Source organism: Telopea speciosissima, chromosome 7, assembly GCF_018873765.1.
Source record: "Telopea speciosissima isolate NSW1024214 ecotype Mountain lineage chromosome 7, Tspe_v1, whole genome shotgun sequence".
NCBI lineage: Eukaryota > Viridiplantae > Streptophyta > Magnoliopsida > Proteales > Proteaceae > Telopea > Telopea speciosissima.
In genome coordinates, this window is record NC_057922.1 from 18,038,477 (window position 1) to 18,056,832 (window position 18,356).

General features: G+C 40.0%; 2 protein-coding genes across 4 annotated transcripts in view; one reads left to right on the plus strand and one right to left on the minus strand.

The window, feature by feature from the left end:
- Positions 1 to 5,575, minus strand: part of LOC122668896 (ankyrin repeat-containing protein P16F5.05c-like) — a 31,830-nt gene extending 26,255 nt beyond the window's left edge. For all 3 annotated transcript variants that reach the window (XM_043865466.1, XM_043865467.1, XM_043865465.1), the window contains exons 1-2: positions 5,449 to 5,575; positions 3,847 to 3,934 (exon numbers count right to left, since the gene is read on the minus strand). In XM_043865466.1, the coding sequence (XP_043721401.1) occupies positions 3,847 to 3,934; positions 5,449 to 5,529 (169 nt within the window). In that variant the 5' untranslated portion in view covers positions 5,530 to 5,575. The remainder of the gene's footprint in view (positions 1 to 3,846; positions 3,935 to 5,448) is intronic.
- A 153-nt stretch (positions 5,576 to 5,728) lies between these two features.
- Positions 5,729 to 8,506, plus strand: LOC122668895 (pentatricopeptide repeat-containing protein At1g74630-like). The gene is given in 2 exon segments (XM_043865463.1): positions 5,729 to 6,240; positions 6,243 to 8,506. Coding segments are annotated over 2 exon segments (1,905 nt in total). The 5' UTR covers positions 5,729 to 5,777; the 3' UTR covers positions 7,685 to 8,506.
- The last annotated feature ends 9,850 nt before the right edge of the window (positions 8,507 to 18,356 follow it).

The following is an 18,356-nucleotide window of genomic DNA, read 5'->3' on the forward strand; positions in this document are numbered from 1 at the left end:
GGAAAGGGAAAAGAACTTGTACCAATCATATATCCCAGTTTATTTCCTATGATGCAATTTCTCCTACAGGACTTGCCTTTATTTCTCGCTCTTTCTCTGCTTCCATTCCCAAGAATGTCATTGATGCTATATCGACCCAAAGGAGACAAGCCAGCCTTCGAGGAGATGATGGCACTTGAGAAGAATGGTACTTGGCAACTTGTTGACCTTCCCAAGGGACGTGTCCCGATTGGATGCAGATGGGTCTACACAATCAAGTATAAATCTGATGGCAGTATTGAGAGATACAAAGCAAGGTTGGTGGCCAAGGGGTACAGTCAAGTCTATGGAATTGACTACCAGGAGACATTTGCCCCTGTGGCCAAGCATAATTCAATAAGAGTTCTTTTATCCTTAGCTGCCAACAAAGATTGGCCCTTATATCAGTTGGATGTGAAGAATGCCTTCCTTTATGGTGATTTGGAAGAGGAAGTGTACATGCAAACTCCATCAGGCTTCAAGATGCCCTCAGCTGAAGGGAAAGTGTATCTCCTTAAGAAGGCTCTATATGGTCTCAAACAGTCACCAAAGGCATGATTTGAGCGCTTCCGACAGGCCATTCTGAAGAATGGATATTCCCAAAGCCAAGCTGATCATACTCTCTTTACCAAGCGGAGTAATGGTACTATCACAGCTCTCATTGGCTATGTTGATGATATCGTGGTCGCAGGAGATGATACAGGTGAGATAGGTAAATTGAAGAGCTACTGGCACAGCAATTTGAGATCAAAGATCCGGGTCCTGAAGTACTTCTTAGGAATAGAAGTATCAAGGACGAAAGGGATCAACATATGTCGAGGAGGTTTACTCTTGACATTGTTGACAAAGACAGGGATGTTAGGTGCAAACCAGCCTAGCTCTCCTATTGAGCGAGAATCATAAACTAGGAGAGGATTGTGGTCCCTCTCTTGTTGATGCGGGGAAGTATCAAAGGCTAGTGGGGAAACTTATCTATCTCTCTATGACTCGGCCAGATATCTCTTATGCAGTGGGAGTTGTCAGTCAATTCATGCATGCTCCCAAGAGTGGCCATTTGGATGCTGTGTATCGCATTCTAAGGTATTTGAAGTCCTCTCCAGGGAAAGGATTGTTGTATGCAAGGCACAACCACTTGAGAGTGGAAGGCTTCACAGATGCCGATTGAGCTAGTTCCATTACAGACAGGAGATCTACCTCCGGCTATTGTACCTTTGTGGGAGGTAACTTAGTCACATGGAGGAGCAAGAAACAGCATGTTGTGGCCAGATCTAGTGCAGAGGCAAAATTTAGAGCTATGGCACATGGAGTGTGTGAGCTCATCTGGCTGAAAAGACTTGTTCAAGAACTGGGATTTGACATTGAAGGGCCCATGAGACTGTACTGTGACAACAAGGCTGCCATCAGTATTGCCCACAATCCTGTGCAACATGACCGGACTAAGCACATTGAGGTTGATAGGCATTTCATCAAGGAGAAGATAGACTCTAGTTGTATTTGTACTCCTTTTGTGAGGACTGGGGATCAGTTGGCAGATATCTTCACCAAAGCTCTTGGCTCTCCTCAGTTTAGTTCCTTCCTAAGCAAGCTGGGAATGCATGATATATTTTCTCCAGCTAGAGGGGGAGTGTTAGAAGTCATGTAATAGGGGTAGTTTAGGAACTAGTCTATCACTAGTTGCCTTATTATGTAATTCTTCTATTTCTTATTTATTTCCCTTATACCTCCCTAGGGAGGTGGATGTAATTCCTATTAGTGATGATTAAATGAATATATGGTGAATGGAGAAGTCTCTCCATTCACAATCGTTGCAGCCCAATACACTCTTCTCTCTTCTCTCTTGCTATCTTCTTCTTCCTCCAACCTCTTCCTTCTCTCTTCTTATTTCCTAAACCTATATTCTAACTCACACACCCCCCCAAAAAAAAGTTTGACTCTGATTAGATCCTTAGCGCAAGCGCTAAGTAGCAAGCTACCTTATGTAATGTAAAAAAAAAAAAAAACGATGAGCATAGCCGTCAAGTAGATTCAGACAGAAAAGCTAACATAGATGTTATGGATCTAAATTTTTTGAATTACATTCATGACTTAGATCAGGGAGTCTATCCATCTTCCATAAAGGAGCCGAATGAAATCAAAGCTCCCCCCCCCCCCCAACAAAAAAAGTCCTTTAAGTGCTTTCTGAGGATAAAAGATGAAACTGGCTGGCCCAATTAAAGTCCAGATACTTAGAAACCATTACTTTCTTATTATTAGCACTCTATTCAAAGCGCCCCCACCCCCCAAAAAACAAAAAAAAAAAGTCCTTTAAGTGCTTTCTGAGGATAAGAGATGAAACTGGCTGGCCCAATTAAAGTCCAGATACTTAGAAACCATTACTTTCTTATTATTAGTAGTCTATTGTAAATCTTCAAGATGGAGTTTAAGAGGATCCTCAAAACACCATGTCATCAGAAAAGTACGTTGTTTCTAAGGCCCATCTCAAAACCAACACTTCAAATGAATACCAATTATAAATCATGACTCCCTTCCAAAGACAAGTTCCATAACTAGTTTTAACCTTGTTCAGCCTTCCAAAATTAACCAATCCATTTTTTGTGCCACCACAGTCCTCCAATGACTCATATCATCATTCTTCACAGCCATTTGTACAGCAAAGTTTTTTCCCCTGAGGAATCCTTTGGTTTCCCAATCCTCCATGTGCTTTTTCTTGAAAGAAACCCCAATCTACTTAATCATATTTCTGGACTTGAAAACCAATCCCCAAAGAAAATCACACCTCTAACTCCGGTATCGTAAGAAGAGGAAGAGAGTACATTTGGTGACTAGGCACCTAGCCTATTTTGAGATTTTGATTTCGACTTGGGTTTCAAACTGGGTCGAAACCAAAATAATGAAAATATTTCACTGTACGCTATGTTTCAATATTCTCTCTTTTATAAAACCTATTCTACACATAATTTAGTACTAGAAAACACAACATTCAATAAAAGCAATTGAAAACATGTATTAAGAATGAAGAACGACCATTTAATAGGGATTGCTATTTAAGCATGTTTACATATGTTTAAAGTATCAAATTAAAATATAAAAAAAGCTGGGAGTTTGGATTTGGTGGTGGCCATATCATCTTCTGCTTGAAGAATATCTCAAAGTTCATCACAACAGACCTATAGGTGGAAATTTGGCCAAAAGATGCTTCAATACCTTATGGAGAGTACACCCCATTTGGTCTACTAGATAGTTCTTTGGGTTTTGTGGTTTTTTGAGTTCTGTTCTGTTTTGGGGCTGCCCTTGGGATAATTTGTTGGGTATAATTTCAAGTACTACTAATAGTAAATTTCAGCTTATTCTTTATATCAGGTTTTCAAGGTTCTAAATAAAATTCTTTTTATTTCAAAACTAGTGCTCAAACTAAAGTCCCAAACCCACATCCTCTGACTTAATATAACTTTGGTCATGCTCATTATGGAGAGACAATATCTCTATCTCAGTGTTTCTATCTTCAAATAATTTTCGAAAGAGCATAACCCTTCTTCCCAACAAAACCATGCGCATCATGGAATGGGACCCCTAGATATCAAATATTGATCTTGAAAAGAAGCAGAAGCTTTATTAACCATAGTTTTTCACTTACACACATTTTACACCACTCCTCAACAAAGATATGGAGCTCTTTAGGGTATGAACATTCAGTGATAGAGAAAAAAATGCTAAGATACATTTTTCAATTAAATATTATGCGAGACAACCCATCATAATAAGCATGATCACTAATCAACTAGATCAGTTGACAGTAGAGGTATCAGGTATGGCCAACATGATAACAACCTGTTCTTCCTTGAGAATCTTTAGAATCAAGAGAAACAACTGTAGATGCTAAGCTTATGACATCATCAATATCATCATATCTAGCAGCCTGTTAAATTAAAAAAAAAATAAATCAATGAAGTAATTAAATAATTTGCAGATCAGTAACTTTTATGAGAACATATATCTATTGTCAAAACCATGGTTAAATAATCTTTAGATAGAGATTAGATTGTACAGTACAATGAAAAATATAGAAAGGCACAATGACGATGAAAATAGCAGATAGGTAAAGAAGTTAGGGTTTCCTCCTACTAACAAGCAACAGCAGGATTTAGAAGAATTCCATTACACCATCGTTCTCTTGCAATACACCAAGGGATTTTCTAAAAAAAAATCTTAGATCTCACTATCAGGTTGTTCAAGATCCCCCTCCTATCCTCCCTCCCTGCTTTTTAAGTTCCCAACTGCTGAAGTTTGGGCCCAGTGTGCTCCCTCTCTAAAATATAGTTTTTACGTACTAACAACCACATGGGACAAAATCCTAATTGTTGAAGATCTGTTAACCGGATGGTTCTTATTGGATGACTCCCATATGCATAAGCATTGTAGATAACAACCCCCATCTTTTTACTCATGTGATATGCTACCAAAGTTTAGGAAGGGATCTTAACTACAAATGAAAATATGTGGGGACTTATCAAAAGAGTATATATGAAGAGTGACACCATCTGGAATTGGTAGACTTTTGAAGGAATTGCATTCATGTGCTTTAAAGACTAGGCAAGCCAGATAGTGGAGGTTAGTTCAGCTACAGTATCATGGTCCCCCTAGAGGGAAGGAAAGCCGTGCACCTTTGAGGAAGCTGCTCAATAAGTTAAAGAAAATCAGTGTATATCTCATTATTGCTAGCAATTGTTGGTAAACCAAAAAGTTGAAGGTAATTTCTGTCTCTTTGAGAGATGGCCTTCAGCCATTCTGTGAGAGCTCCAGAGGCGATAAAATCATAATATTTTGAAGAATAAGAACCTTTAACAAATAATGTTGTTTCTGAATTAAATGTCTCCACATTTACTTGGGTAACTATTTGATGCAACGGAGAATTTCACTGTATCATTAGATGATATACCAAACGACAAGATAACTAGCCAAAAAACCACCAAATGCAGGTTATTGGCACAACAAGAAGCAGCTGTTCATCAGTAAACAAGATCAACTAATAAGAATTCCAATATCCACACCAACTGTATGTAAATATTCCTCACAAGCAAAAACTCAAAGAAGGACGAAAACATAAGCCAAAACGAGCTTCAGTGCTTAACGATTTAGAAACTCAAGAATCTTGTTGCGCCATTTGAAATCATGGCAGATTCAGGCAACTCCATTGCTCACTCTCAACCGAGATTTTAACGAAAAGTACACGCTATGGATAATCTCACAACAAATTGCCAGTGACCCATAACATACAATTCAACATAATACCTCTTTGTACTTCTATATATCAAAATTGTCCAGCAATATATACTGTTTAGCTTGAACTCAAATATTCCGCTGACTAGGAAGAGCAACAAAGGCCACGTCAACTACAACACCTCAAAAACAAGTCTTTATGTGTAACTGTACCTCAAGCAATGCCTCCACGTTATCAGGCGTCGTCGCCTCGTGTTCTGGTTGATGGGCGGTGTTGGCTTCGTCCATTCCCATAAGCTCTGATTTAAGCAAGGGGTGATCTCCTCGAGAGATGCTTTGGCCTAGCAGAGTTGAAACTTGAAAGCGGTGCACCTTGGGTCGGCTTAAATTGAAGTGTTCAAACTCAAACCGGAGGTCTGACCGTTTTGGCCTGATGAACGACCGGTTGATGGTCCGGCCGTTTTATCAGGAGAGAGCGAACAGATTCACGTTCACCCATTACAGAGGAAGTTAAAACGGTTGAGCAAGAACGAGCAGAAGCTATGAGCGAACAGCTCTGTCTAGCCTTATTGAGAGATTGCAGAACCCTGAACGGCCTCAAGCAGATTCACGCCTTCGCTTTTAAAACTGGACTAGAAAGGGACCCTTTTATTGCTGGGAAGTTTCTCCTCCTCTCTTCTGTCTCCATCTCCAATGCTCTCGATTACGCTCGCCGTCTCCTACTTCATATCCCTTCACCAGATGTTTTCATGTACAACACCTTTATCAGAGGACTCTCTGAATCCGAGACCCCTCAGAGTTCCCTCCTTACATACATCAATATGTGTCGGAGAAGGACGACAACCCCTGATAGCTTCACCTTCGCTTTCATTCTTAAAGCCACTGCGAATTACAAGTCCCTCACTGCCGGAGTTCAACTCCATTGTCAATCTTTAATCCATGGCCTCGATACCCACCTCTTCGTTCGAACAACCCTCATCAGTATGTACGCAGAATGTGGATGCATTGTATCGATGAATTGCACCAACCAAATATTGTTGCTTGGAATGCAATTGTTACTGCTTGTTTTAGGTGCTCAGACATAAAGGGTGCAGAGATTACCTTTAAGCAGATGCCGTTCCAGAATTTGACGTCATGGAATGTCATGCTTGCTGGGTACATGAAAGCGGGCGAGCTGGACCTTGCGAGAAGTACTTTTGCTGACATGCCTGTGAAAGATTCAGTCTCTTGGAGTACCATGATTATTGGGTTTGCTCATAATGGTTGTTTAGATGAGGCTTTTAGGTCTTTCAGAGAGCTGTGGCGATTGGGGATGAGGCCTAATGAGGTGAGCCTGACTGGGGTCCTCTCTGCATGTGCACAGGCAGGTGCTTTTGAGTTTGGGAAGATCTTGCATGGGTACATAGAGAAGGTAGGCTATAATTGGATTGTTTCAGTGAGTAATGCACTCTTAGATACATATGCGAAATGTGGGCATGTAAAAATGGCTCGTTTGTTATTTGATCGGATGATTGAAAAGAGTATTGTTTCGTGGACTTCAATGATGGCTGGGTTTGCAATGCATGGTTATGGTGAGGAAGCAATACAACTCTTTCACGAGATGGAGGAGTCTGGAATCAGGCCTGATGGAATTTCTTTCATTTCAATCTTGTATGCTTGTAGCCATGCTGGAATGATTGAACAAGGATGTAGGTATTTTAACAAAATGGAGGAGACATATGGGATAGAACCATCCATAGAACATTATGGATGCATGGTCGACCTATATGGCCGGGCTGGTCTTCTTCATGAGGCTTACAAATTTATAAATGGAATGCCAATCGAAGCAACCGCAGTTATTTGGCGAACCCTTCTTGGGGCATGCAGTATCCATGGGAATGTCAGATTGGCTGAGAAAGTGAAGGAGAGACTTTTTGAACTTGAACCTGACAACTCTGGTGATCATGTTCTTTTGTCAAACATCTATGCTGTTGCAGGGAAATGGAAGGATGTCATCATGGTAAGAAGGTCAATGGCTGATCGTAATATTAAGAAGGCACCTGGTTGGAGCATGATTGAGGTTGACAAGGTCATGTACAGTTTCATGGTGGGGGAAGGACTAAATGAGGTTACAAAGGAGGCTTATGAGAAGCTTGGGGAGATAATGCTGAGACTCAAGGTTGAAGGAGGTTACATCCCGGAGGTTGGGAGTGTTTTGCATGATATAGAAGATGAAGAAAAAGAAGATGCAGTTTCTAGGCACAGTGAGAAACTTGCAGTTGCTTTTGGGATTTCAAGACTCTGTCAGGAAAGCGTCATTAGAATCGTGAAGAATTTGAGGGTATGCAAGGACTGCCATATTGTGATGAAGCTGATATCAAAGGTGTACGGACGGGAAATTGTTGTGAGGGACCGAAGTCGGTTTCATTCTTTCAGAGATGGCTCCTGTTCATGCAGAGATTACTGGTGATGACATTTTTTCTTCTTCTATTTTGCCTCTTTCTTTAAAGTGGCATTGGCTTCCGTAGGCTGAACAAATTTCAGATGTCAGCTCCTAAATCACAATGACAAGCAAGGATGAGGATGGATTAGACAGGAAATATAGATGTGGTGGTTTGGATGGCTACCATACTCTGATTTAGTTCACTGTTCTTTGGTTACTCACCAGACAACAAAAAATTATCCAAGACTCAGTTTTCTCGTCTTCCAGAATTTTGCGACAGAGATGCTATTATAGAACTCTATACTGGGACAGGCTACCAACTTATATATGTTTGGCTATGGCACTCGGTCGGTCTGATCATTGCATTGTTTGCTGCTGGTGCTTACTCAAGTTCATGGCTTGAGCTTGGATGGCAGTCCTAGGATTTTCACATATTGATGACAAGAACCTGTCCTATTTGTTGCTTAATTAAAGGGATAAGAACATCTGTTTAACCCCCATAGTGGGCAGTTTACTTCTCAATATCTTGGATCTTATCAAACCCAAATACTTCCTAATGAATGAAAGAGGTGATCACATGAGAATGCAAGGTCTGTTTCATGAGTATACTGGCCAGAATGCTAACATGCTGTGAGTCGTATCAACAACTACATGTTTACAGTTCAGGCACCCTAATTAATCTTGGTGTGGTGGTATTAAATGGTCACAGAAACATTATCAACGCAGAGTATTTCAGATACACAACACAGCTCCCATTGGTTGTTTACATCCTTGGTTTCTTTCCAAGCCTGGTGTTAACTAGCAGGTTCATATCAAGTGTTGCTGCAACATGGACATGCTGTACCCTTAATTTTTGTTATTTCCTGCAGAAGAAGTATGAGCTAAGTGAATAATAAGAATGAGAATTAAAGGATAATCACCCCATCTGTTCTCCAGTGGTTTAGCAAAGACCAAGTCATGTTATGAGGACTTGAGGCATATTTGGCTAAGCTTATAATGTTTCAACTTATGGGCTTCCAGAAGCCAGCTTCTAAGATGCAAGAAAGTGGATCTGATTGGTGTGTCAGTTTGGATTCTTGTCCACCAAGAAGCTGTTGGGTGGGTGGGGGGCGGGGGGGAAGAGCTTTTGGGCCTCTCAAGCTGGAGGCTGTAAAGATTCTAAACTGATTCACCTGGTTGGATCCACCTCTTTGCCTCCTAGAAGCTAGCTTCCAAAAGCCCGTAAGCAGAAGCCTAATAAGGTCCTTCAAACAGGCACTCAGCATAAGTTAATCTAGAGAAGTGGGTAGACAACCAAAACATAGGCTTTGATTATTGGATAACTCGCTCCAAAATGAATGATGGAGATCCAATTTGGAGAATCTAATTTGCTTGCCGGCACTTAAATAGGACTCTTGATTTATCTCTCAAAATAAATTTTCACTAATATCCATTTGTTGCAAAGGAAAAAATTTTGTAGAAATTTGCTTGAAGTGGTTTTATTTTGTTGTTGCCATTTGTCCTTTTATGAACTGACAAGAAATATAGGTAGGCATGGATGAATCAAGAAAGAACCAAACTATGTGATGGGGTTGATGTCCTCTATAGGTGCGAATTATGTCATGGATGAAAAAGGCACCATTGAAATCTGTACAATTTCCTTATGATGGGGTGGCATATTCTATGGGGTTGAAATTGTATTTTTTTTATTTTTTTTTAAACCCGAAAATTCTCTAAGACCCGGGCCGGCCCCTAGGATTTTATTAGAATAACCAAAACCAAACATTACACGGGGGGACATAGCCCACCTTACCCCAAACCCAAGATACATAACACATCACTCACTCGACCGCTCCAGCAAAGAAAGAAACCCCACCCAAACAAACTACAAACGAAACACAGACAGCCCAGTCTTATCCTCTCTAACAGTACGAGAGAGGTTAGGTGGGAGTTCACCATGTGTCAGAAAAACACTATTTCCTTGAGTAACACAGGCCCAATTTGCTAAATAGTCTGACGCACGATTACTCTCTCTAAAAGAGAACGCCACATTGGCACCTAATGCCTCCACCAGCTGTATTACCTCTTCAAACCAGTACCAGCACTTCCACACCTCGCACCTCTTCGAACATATATACTGCACTATAGCCTTGGAGTCCGAGTTGACAAGGCAGCCCTGTAATCCCAACCTATCACATAGGCGCAACCCATCCAGCATCGCCCTCAATTCAGCTTCAGTATTAGAACAATGGCCATAATAATTGAAAAAATGCCATGACCAGGTTACCCTCCTGATTGCGGATAATCCCACCCCCACCACTTAAGCCTGGTTGAAATTGTATCTTAGTCAAAGGTATTCCCACTTTTTTTTTTTGTTGAAAAGTAACATCCAAAAAATAAAATTTGAACTTATTTTCTGCATTTCCATAAAAGTTCCATAGCACTAAAACATGTACAATTTCCTTTTTGCCATCTGGATAATTCTTGTAATATATTTTCATTAAAACAAATAGAAAAAATTAAAAGTATTTGTTAGGCAGTAAGGCTCCATTTGTTTCGATGAAAATTTTTACAAGATTTGTCTAAAAACCACGAAAGAATTATTGTGAATGTAAAGAATAACTCAAAATATTTACTGAAATATAAATTGGGCATTTCATTCACAAAAATATGTCTAACATAGTAGCATTGGGTGCATATATATATAATAAAATATTAGAATTTACATATTATGTATAGAAAAAGGGAAAAAAAAAACTTTATTCAAGAGCGTAGAGTCTGTTAGTGCCTCCCTATGTCTATCTCTCTCTTCTCCCATTATGAGATGACATATCTGTCCTTCTGTTGTGGGAGGAGAGAGATAACTCTGTGCTAGCATATGATACATAGAGAACTCAATCCCATTAAAAATAAAAAATAAAACATTCATATATTAAATCATTTTTTTTTTGTTGATGCATTACTTTACAATAGAGAGTGGTTGGAGTCGCCTTGTTTACAAATGTTATGCACAGCCCACATGGAATTTTGGGTTTTTTAGGCAAAATTTGCTGAAATGTCCAAACCCTGTTTTATTTCAAAATGATTTATATTATGAAATGCAAATCTTAAACCATCCAATTGGACTGACTTCTGATCCAATATTTTTTTAAGGAAAACAAAAACAAAATTTGGTCATGTTGCCCCTGTGCATTGACGCAGTAGCGGGTGAAATTACCATCCCACCCTCCATGAAATAAAAAATTCCACTCATGTTGATGTTGTTGCATGCGCTCTCATTGACCCTTGCACTGGTGCAAGGACTACACGACCGAACAACGATATCTTGCACATTTCTTTATGTCAATTCATTGTTGAACTCCTTGAACTTTGAACTAGAAGGTAATATTGAAAAGAACCATGTTTGGTAAAACATTTTAAGGAGAAAAAGAACACGACGTGGTCCCATGGCTCCTGCGCCAACACATAGAAGTGCGTGAAAATATTGCCTTGTCCCCATGAAATAAAAAAAAATCGTATCTATGTTGATGCTCCTGAGTGCACTCTCATTGCCCACACTGGTACAAGCACTACACGACCAAATAACGATCTCTTGCCCAACTTTTAAAATGGATTTGAAAAAAGGGTGTGAGAGATTAAAAAATTAATTAAGTTTTAAATTTTTAATTCACAAGTTTGTGGATTTTTTTTCTTGTCAAATGGCAAACATTGGTGGATCCATTTGATAGGGTGGTATCCATCTTATTGTTTAAAAAATATCTTAGTGTTCAAGTTTCAGCCATCGGCAAATACATGAAGCGCCTAAAAAGGAAGTTAAAATGAATGTCAGAATTGTTAGGGTTTAGGGTTTAAGCACAAGGTTGCTTAAAGCATTATACCTTGAGTATCTAGTTTGGAATACCCAGGTTGTTGCCTCCAGCTAGTATTTATAGGAAAACTAGGGTTTAGGTCAGATAGGCTAATTATTAGATTACCCCTCACAGCCTGAGTATTAATACAAGTAGGATTATATTAGAACATATGAAGGAATATTACATAAATACCCTTACAATCTCCTCCTATGTTCTACATATATCCATCACACATGTATAGAAACCATTGTTCAATCAGTAATTGAATCAATATAAATTGAATAAGTTGAATGTCAATAATCCAATAAATCAAATAAGTAAACTTTCAGAAATAAAACTAGGGTTTTAGATCAAAACTAAACCCAACAATAAATCCGAAGTTCCACATGCAAGTGGCTAAACCAAAAGAAATAATAAACAAGTAAAGTCTTTGTAATCCATGCGACTTTACTCATCAAGTAAGTCATCATCATCGAGATCCAGATTCAACCGTTCTCCTCCATCTTCGCCATTCTCTGTAATTTGTCAAATATAAATTTAATAAGATAATATGAATTCAATCATTTGTACAATAATATCTAGTTCAACAATAAGAACTTAGTATATTCCATATATGTCTGAAGGTTAATAAAAAACAATAAGCATCATCATCAAGTTTCTTTACAAGAACTCGATCCTATATAGTCTCTATCATAAGGACCATACCATGTTTCCATTTGGAATACTCTGTTCGTTATATCAGTCATAGATTTATGTTGTATCATCAAATTTGGAATAGTACACCATACTATGAAAGACATGCCATCAAATTTGGAATGACATAAAGACTAGCACAATATCATTGAAACATATTAGACATTTTTCATATTCCTTTGTGGAATAACAAAGTAAGGAAATTTTACATGAAAACTTGCTACACCATCAAGTTTGGAATGGTTTCACAAACCCCTATACTTAGTAACCTAACTAAGTTATCTGAAACATGTAAACTGTTCCGAATGCTTTCTAAGGCTAGATGAGATTCGAATAATTCAAAATAATACTGGGTTAGGTTAAGACCTGACTAAATGGTCTTTAACCCCATCTCCCCTGTAGTTTTGAATGTTCGATTTTTGTTCAATCCCTTTGTAAGGGCATCTGCCATATTATCCTTCGATCTCACATCAATTAAAGTGATAATTCTTTGTTCTGTTCGATAATTCAGCATGACCTGTTTCAGCCTGATGTGCCTCCTCTTACCATTAAAGAATGAGTTATTCATTATCGCCTTTGTTGCTTGATTATCACAGAATATAGATATAGAGTTTAACTTGAAACTCCTCAATAGAATATCCATGATCAGATCCTTTATCCACTCTGCTTCATCTCCTGCAGAAGCTAGACCATAAAGTTTCGATTCCATAGATGACAAAGCAATACCAGTCTGTCTCTTGGATTTCCATGCTACAGCTACTTCTCCTAGTGTAAATACATAATCACTGGTGGATCTGCTGTCCCCTAAATCTAAGCACCAAGGTGCATCAGAATATCTTTCTAAAGTTGGAGGATATCCAGTATAACATAGAGCATTACCAAGAGTACCCTTAATGTCACGCCCCTATTCCAGACAAGGAATATAATATCATATAAAGGGTGACTAGGACGACGCATGTCATCCTACTAAACCGCCCGGATCACGACACGGTGTCCCAGCGCCGATCATAACCAATATTAACACAATATAATATTAGAATGCGAGAAAGAGGAATATTACATTCCAAGGATCGATGAGTATTGCGGAGCGTATAAATCGAATAGTTACAAGATGTTCAAAACTAGATGATAAATACAGAATTAGTTACATTTCCAATGACCATCTAATAACTATCAAAAATGGTATTACGAGTAAGTATTTCACCATAGGCCTTAGCCTCAAAAGTGATCAAAAAGGGATCGAGTCCCGAATATCCTCACGGCCCGTAGGCACAATCATCGCAAGGACACCCGTCGCCATGTTCCTCAAACACGGCCTCCGGTTCCTCCTCACCGATCTCATCGTATCCCGAGGGCTGAACTCCAAGTCCCGCGAGATATCCGTCACACGCACCATAATCTAAAAAGTGTGCACACGGGGGGTTAGCTCCACTGAGCTAGTGAGGGGATGGGAATGCACAAACACGCAATTCACATAGTCCAATGATGCATGCACATGTTAAGTCCATTTTTCCATCTATCAAACAACTAAGTCAATGGCATATGCTCTCGTGACAACTCGGGAGACAACGTGGGTCACTTAACTTATCGCCACAATGAAACTTCAATTGTCACGTGGGACCTACGCCGATCGAAGCCTCCAAGACCACTCGGTGGCGGACCCGATAACCAATACTACCATGGTGGCCTCTCCCACCTCCACGAATCCGGTGTACTGATTACCCAACACCTAAACCCCTGTTGGTAAGGGTCGTAGCATAAGGGTGTGAAATCCTAGCCACAAATATACTACATGCAAGTCCTATCGTCCCGAGAGGTAATCCGGCGCATCAACTTTTCATCGGTTTAGTGCCCGGTTACCGGCACGGCGCATACGATTCAACATGACATTCAACAAAATTTCTTCATAAATGTATATAGTGTTCGGGTTTAGCACCGGTACCCACCGCACCGAGACCCATTAAGGTACAACATTACCAATCAACATTATAACAAATGGATATAAAATTATGCAATATGCGCAAACATGCTTATTAATTATAATGAGTACATAATATACGAGTGCAATAATAATAACAAGCCCAAACAACCAAACCCACTCACTACGTATACGCCAAGCACCAAGATTATCAGTTGTCGCCTCGATCAAGCAAAAAGCCACAAAAGTGAATATTTTAACCTATACAAAGAGTGAAATAAGGTTAAACGAGCGAAGGAACGGATCCCCAAAAGGGCTCCCATAAACACTTAAGTATAAGGTTTCGAGAAGCGAAGTGGTTGCGGGAGTGGTTTCATGCCAGTCGCAACCACATGTAAATCCTAGGAAACCGGGGTTCGGGACGAGTTGTAGTCAAGGTCGGATGCTGGATGTGGTTTCGTAAAGCGAAACGAGTGTAAGTCCGACCTTCACGGGGACTCAGGACAATTTTGGTCAAGGTCGGATGCGAGATGTGGTTTGAAAGCGAAACCGAGTGTAAATCCGACCTTCCACAGAATCCTTCTCGGGAAGGTAATTTGGGTGGTTTCTTGCAGTGCGAACCCACATGTAAACCCTCACACCTTCGGTCCAAAATCCGAAGGATTCCCTCCAAGGACCCCATTTCAAGTGATTTTAAAGTTCAAGGACTTCTAGGAAACTCCATCCTAAGCTCATTAGGGTCCAACCTTAAATCTCTCAAATGGCAATGAGAACCCTCACATTAGGGCTCATAATGGAGTGAAATAACTCCACCATAGCTTGGCTTTAAAGCTCCATCGACTCCCTAGGTTCCAAGAGAGATCTAGGTCAATCTCTCCCATTACCCAACCCCTTTTAAAATCCAAAATAGAAGAAGGAAGAAGGTTCAATAGCTTACCTACCCCCAAGATGAGAGAGCTCCACGATTTATGGCCCAAGAGATGGGGTCTCCACCTTCCTCCAAGCCTCTCTCTCCTTCCTCTTTCTCTTTCTCTCCTCTTTCTCTCCTCTTTCTCTCCTCCACGATTTAGGGTAGAAGAGAATGATGAAGGAGAAGTAATGTTCTCTCTCTCCCTCTTGGACTCATTTATAATAAATGGGTATTTGGGGTACCTCTAGTCAAATGGGTCATGAGGCCTAATGGGTCAACCCATTAGTCCTAGGTGGGTAAGTGGATGGAATAACCCATCATTGGGTCAATAGGTTAAATGGGCCTGCCCACAACCTCAATTAGGGAAAAGCCCATTCTTAGATGGGCTCAAATGAGATGGGTATAAGTCCCCAATGTACTCCCTAAAGGTACGTGGGACCCAAACTTAAATTATTCCCTTCTCTCATGAAATAGCTCGAGCGGTTCAAGCCCGGACCCGCACTAATAATTAATAAGTCTTGAGGCTAGAACTTACCTTTCCCCCTGTCATGGTTTATTACCCATGACCCCGAACAGCTTCGCCACGGCAATGCTAAGCTTATCACCGAACGAAATATCCAACTGAGGTGACGGTCCAGGATGCTCTCTCCTGAACTCCTCGCTTCCCGGGCTGGTACTTGGAGGGTAATCGACGAAGTCGCCGTCAACGAACTTTCCCCACTGGCGGTTGAGGAATCTTTCCTCCACAGGCAAACCCGTCTTGTGGTCAACGATTTTGTAGCTAGGTTTGACCATCATGGAGAACAGGTCACCAGCATACATGGCAGCGGTATCTACACGTCACGAGAAGAAATGATATTTAATTATATCCCGGGGTACGGGTATAACACTTAAGGTATCTCATCAGCCTCGTCAGGGCATCCCAATGCTCTTTTCCAGGATTACTGGTGAAACGACTCAGCATGCCTACCGTAAAGACTATGTCTGGCCTAGTGCAACTCATTGCATATATGAGACTACCAACTAGTTTAGAATATTCTAACTGATTCACGGTGTCGCCTGTGTTAGGTTTCAATCGTTTGTTATAGTCATAGGGTAGCTCAATCGATTTACAATCACTGTATCCCCAACTAGAAAGTAGCTTCTCAATGTAATGAGACTGACTAAGGGTGATCCCTTGCTCATCGAAGCTTATTCTCATTCCAATAATGGTGTCTACCACACCAAGATCTTTCATGTCGAATTCTTTGAATAAGGTTTATTTAATGTCACTCACTACGGAGATATCAGAACCTAGAATCAACATGTCGTCTACATACAAGCAAATAATCGCGACCTTGTTTGACTCAGACAAAAAATAAAGGCACTTATCTGAGTTGCTGGTTTGAAAACCAAGGCTCTTTACAGTCTTGTCAAACTTCTCATGCCACAATTTAGGTGCTTGTTTAAGACCATAGAGAGATTTGTTTAATTTACAAACTCTTTTTTCAGAACCTTCCATGACAAACCCTTCAGGTTGGTTCATGTAGATTTATTCTGTTAGGTCTCCATTAAGGAAAGCCGCTTTTACATCCATTTGATGCACAACATAGTACTCAATAGATGCTATGGTAAGAAGAATCCTTATTGTTGCCAAATGCCAGACCGGGGAGTAGATGTCAAAATAATCTATCCCTCTTACCTGGGTATAGCCCTTAGTTACTAACCGTGCTTTATACCTGGCTATAGATCCATCTGGATTAAGTTTCTTCTTCAGTACCCACTTACATCCTATTGTCTTAGCCCCTCTAGGCAGTTCAACAAGGTGTCAGGTCTCATTTTGCATTAAAGAGCTCATTTCCTCATCAATGGCTTCTTTCCATAGCAGTGAGTCCCTAGATCTCATCGCTTCGTTATAGATGGATGGATCGGCCTCTAGATGGTAGGTCACAAAATCCTCACCAAAATTCGTGGGTACTCTATCTCTAATAGATATTCTTCTAGGTTCTGATTTAGGGAGTATTGTGGGAGTAGTGTCAGAAACAATTGGTTCAGAATCCAAAGGTGATTTTGTAACCATTTCTGTCAGACTAGGCAAGGTCAGGCCATTATCTCTGAGGGTTTTATTTTCAAAGAATATAGCATCCCTAGATTCTATCATCACATTGGTTGATAGATCCAAAAATCGGTCTGCAGCACTGTTTCTGCACAACCTAGATATACACAAGTGTTTGTTCTAGTTCCCACCTTAGGTCTCCTAGGATCTTATATCCTAACATAAGCTATACAGTCCCAAACCTTAAGAGTGTCATATCTACAGGGATGGTTATGCAAAGCCGAATCAAGAATCGATCTTCCAACCGTATGCGATCTCCAAAACAGAATTATGAATCTAAAAATAAAAAATCGATTGTACGAACGAAGAGAGAAAATTAAAAATCCTTAATGCTTTAAGATTATTAGGGTTTAGGGTTTAAGCACAAGGTTGCTTAAAGCATTACACCCTGAGTATCTAGTTTGGAATACCCAGGCTGCTACCTCCAGCTAGTATTTATAGGAAAACTAGGGTTTAGGTCAAATGGGCTAATTACTAGATTGCCCCTCACAGCCTGAGTATTAATACAAGTAGGATTATATTAGAACATATGAAGGGATATTACATAAATACCCTTACAATAATTACTCCTCCCTTAGGCCTTGGTACGACATCCGAAATGCCCCTATACTTACTTCTAGGAGTCTCATTCTACAATAATAAAAATAGTGAGTAAAGAGACTCTTGATTTACCTTGGATGAAGAAAGCTCGACCTTAATTAATTTATTTTTTCGTCCCAACAATCTTTGAGAAGGGCGCCATTAAAGGAATGCATGGATTGTTACTTCATTTCCTCATTCAAAACCTTTCTTTAGTTATAAGAGAGTTTGTTATGATTAATTGGACAAGAATGCTTTTGGGAAGTGCTGCTAAACTAAATGTGAGGGAGGGAGACGAAGGGAGATAGGGAGAGAGGTGTGAGATTTTGAATATTTCCTGAAAATAGGGAGGGAGTTGGTTTAAGTTTGAGTTGGGAAGACAGCCATCGTTGAAGGGCTTGCTCAGCTTATTGTCAGTGGTGATGTCCCAGAACCATTAAAGGCGGAAGAAAGTAGAAAAAAATTCAAATTTAAGGATCACTACACTTTGCTGTATTGCTTTCTCTGCAAAATTGGTTTTAGAGGCATTGATTATAAAAATTTTAATGTGATTGATCAGGTGATTTCCCTGGATGTGGGACGGCTTGTGGCTGGTACAAAACATCGTGGGATGTTTCAGGAAAAGGAAAAGTAATGGTGAGATACTACTCTTCATTGACGAGGTGCATATGTTA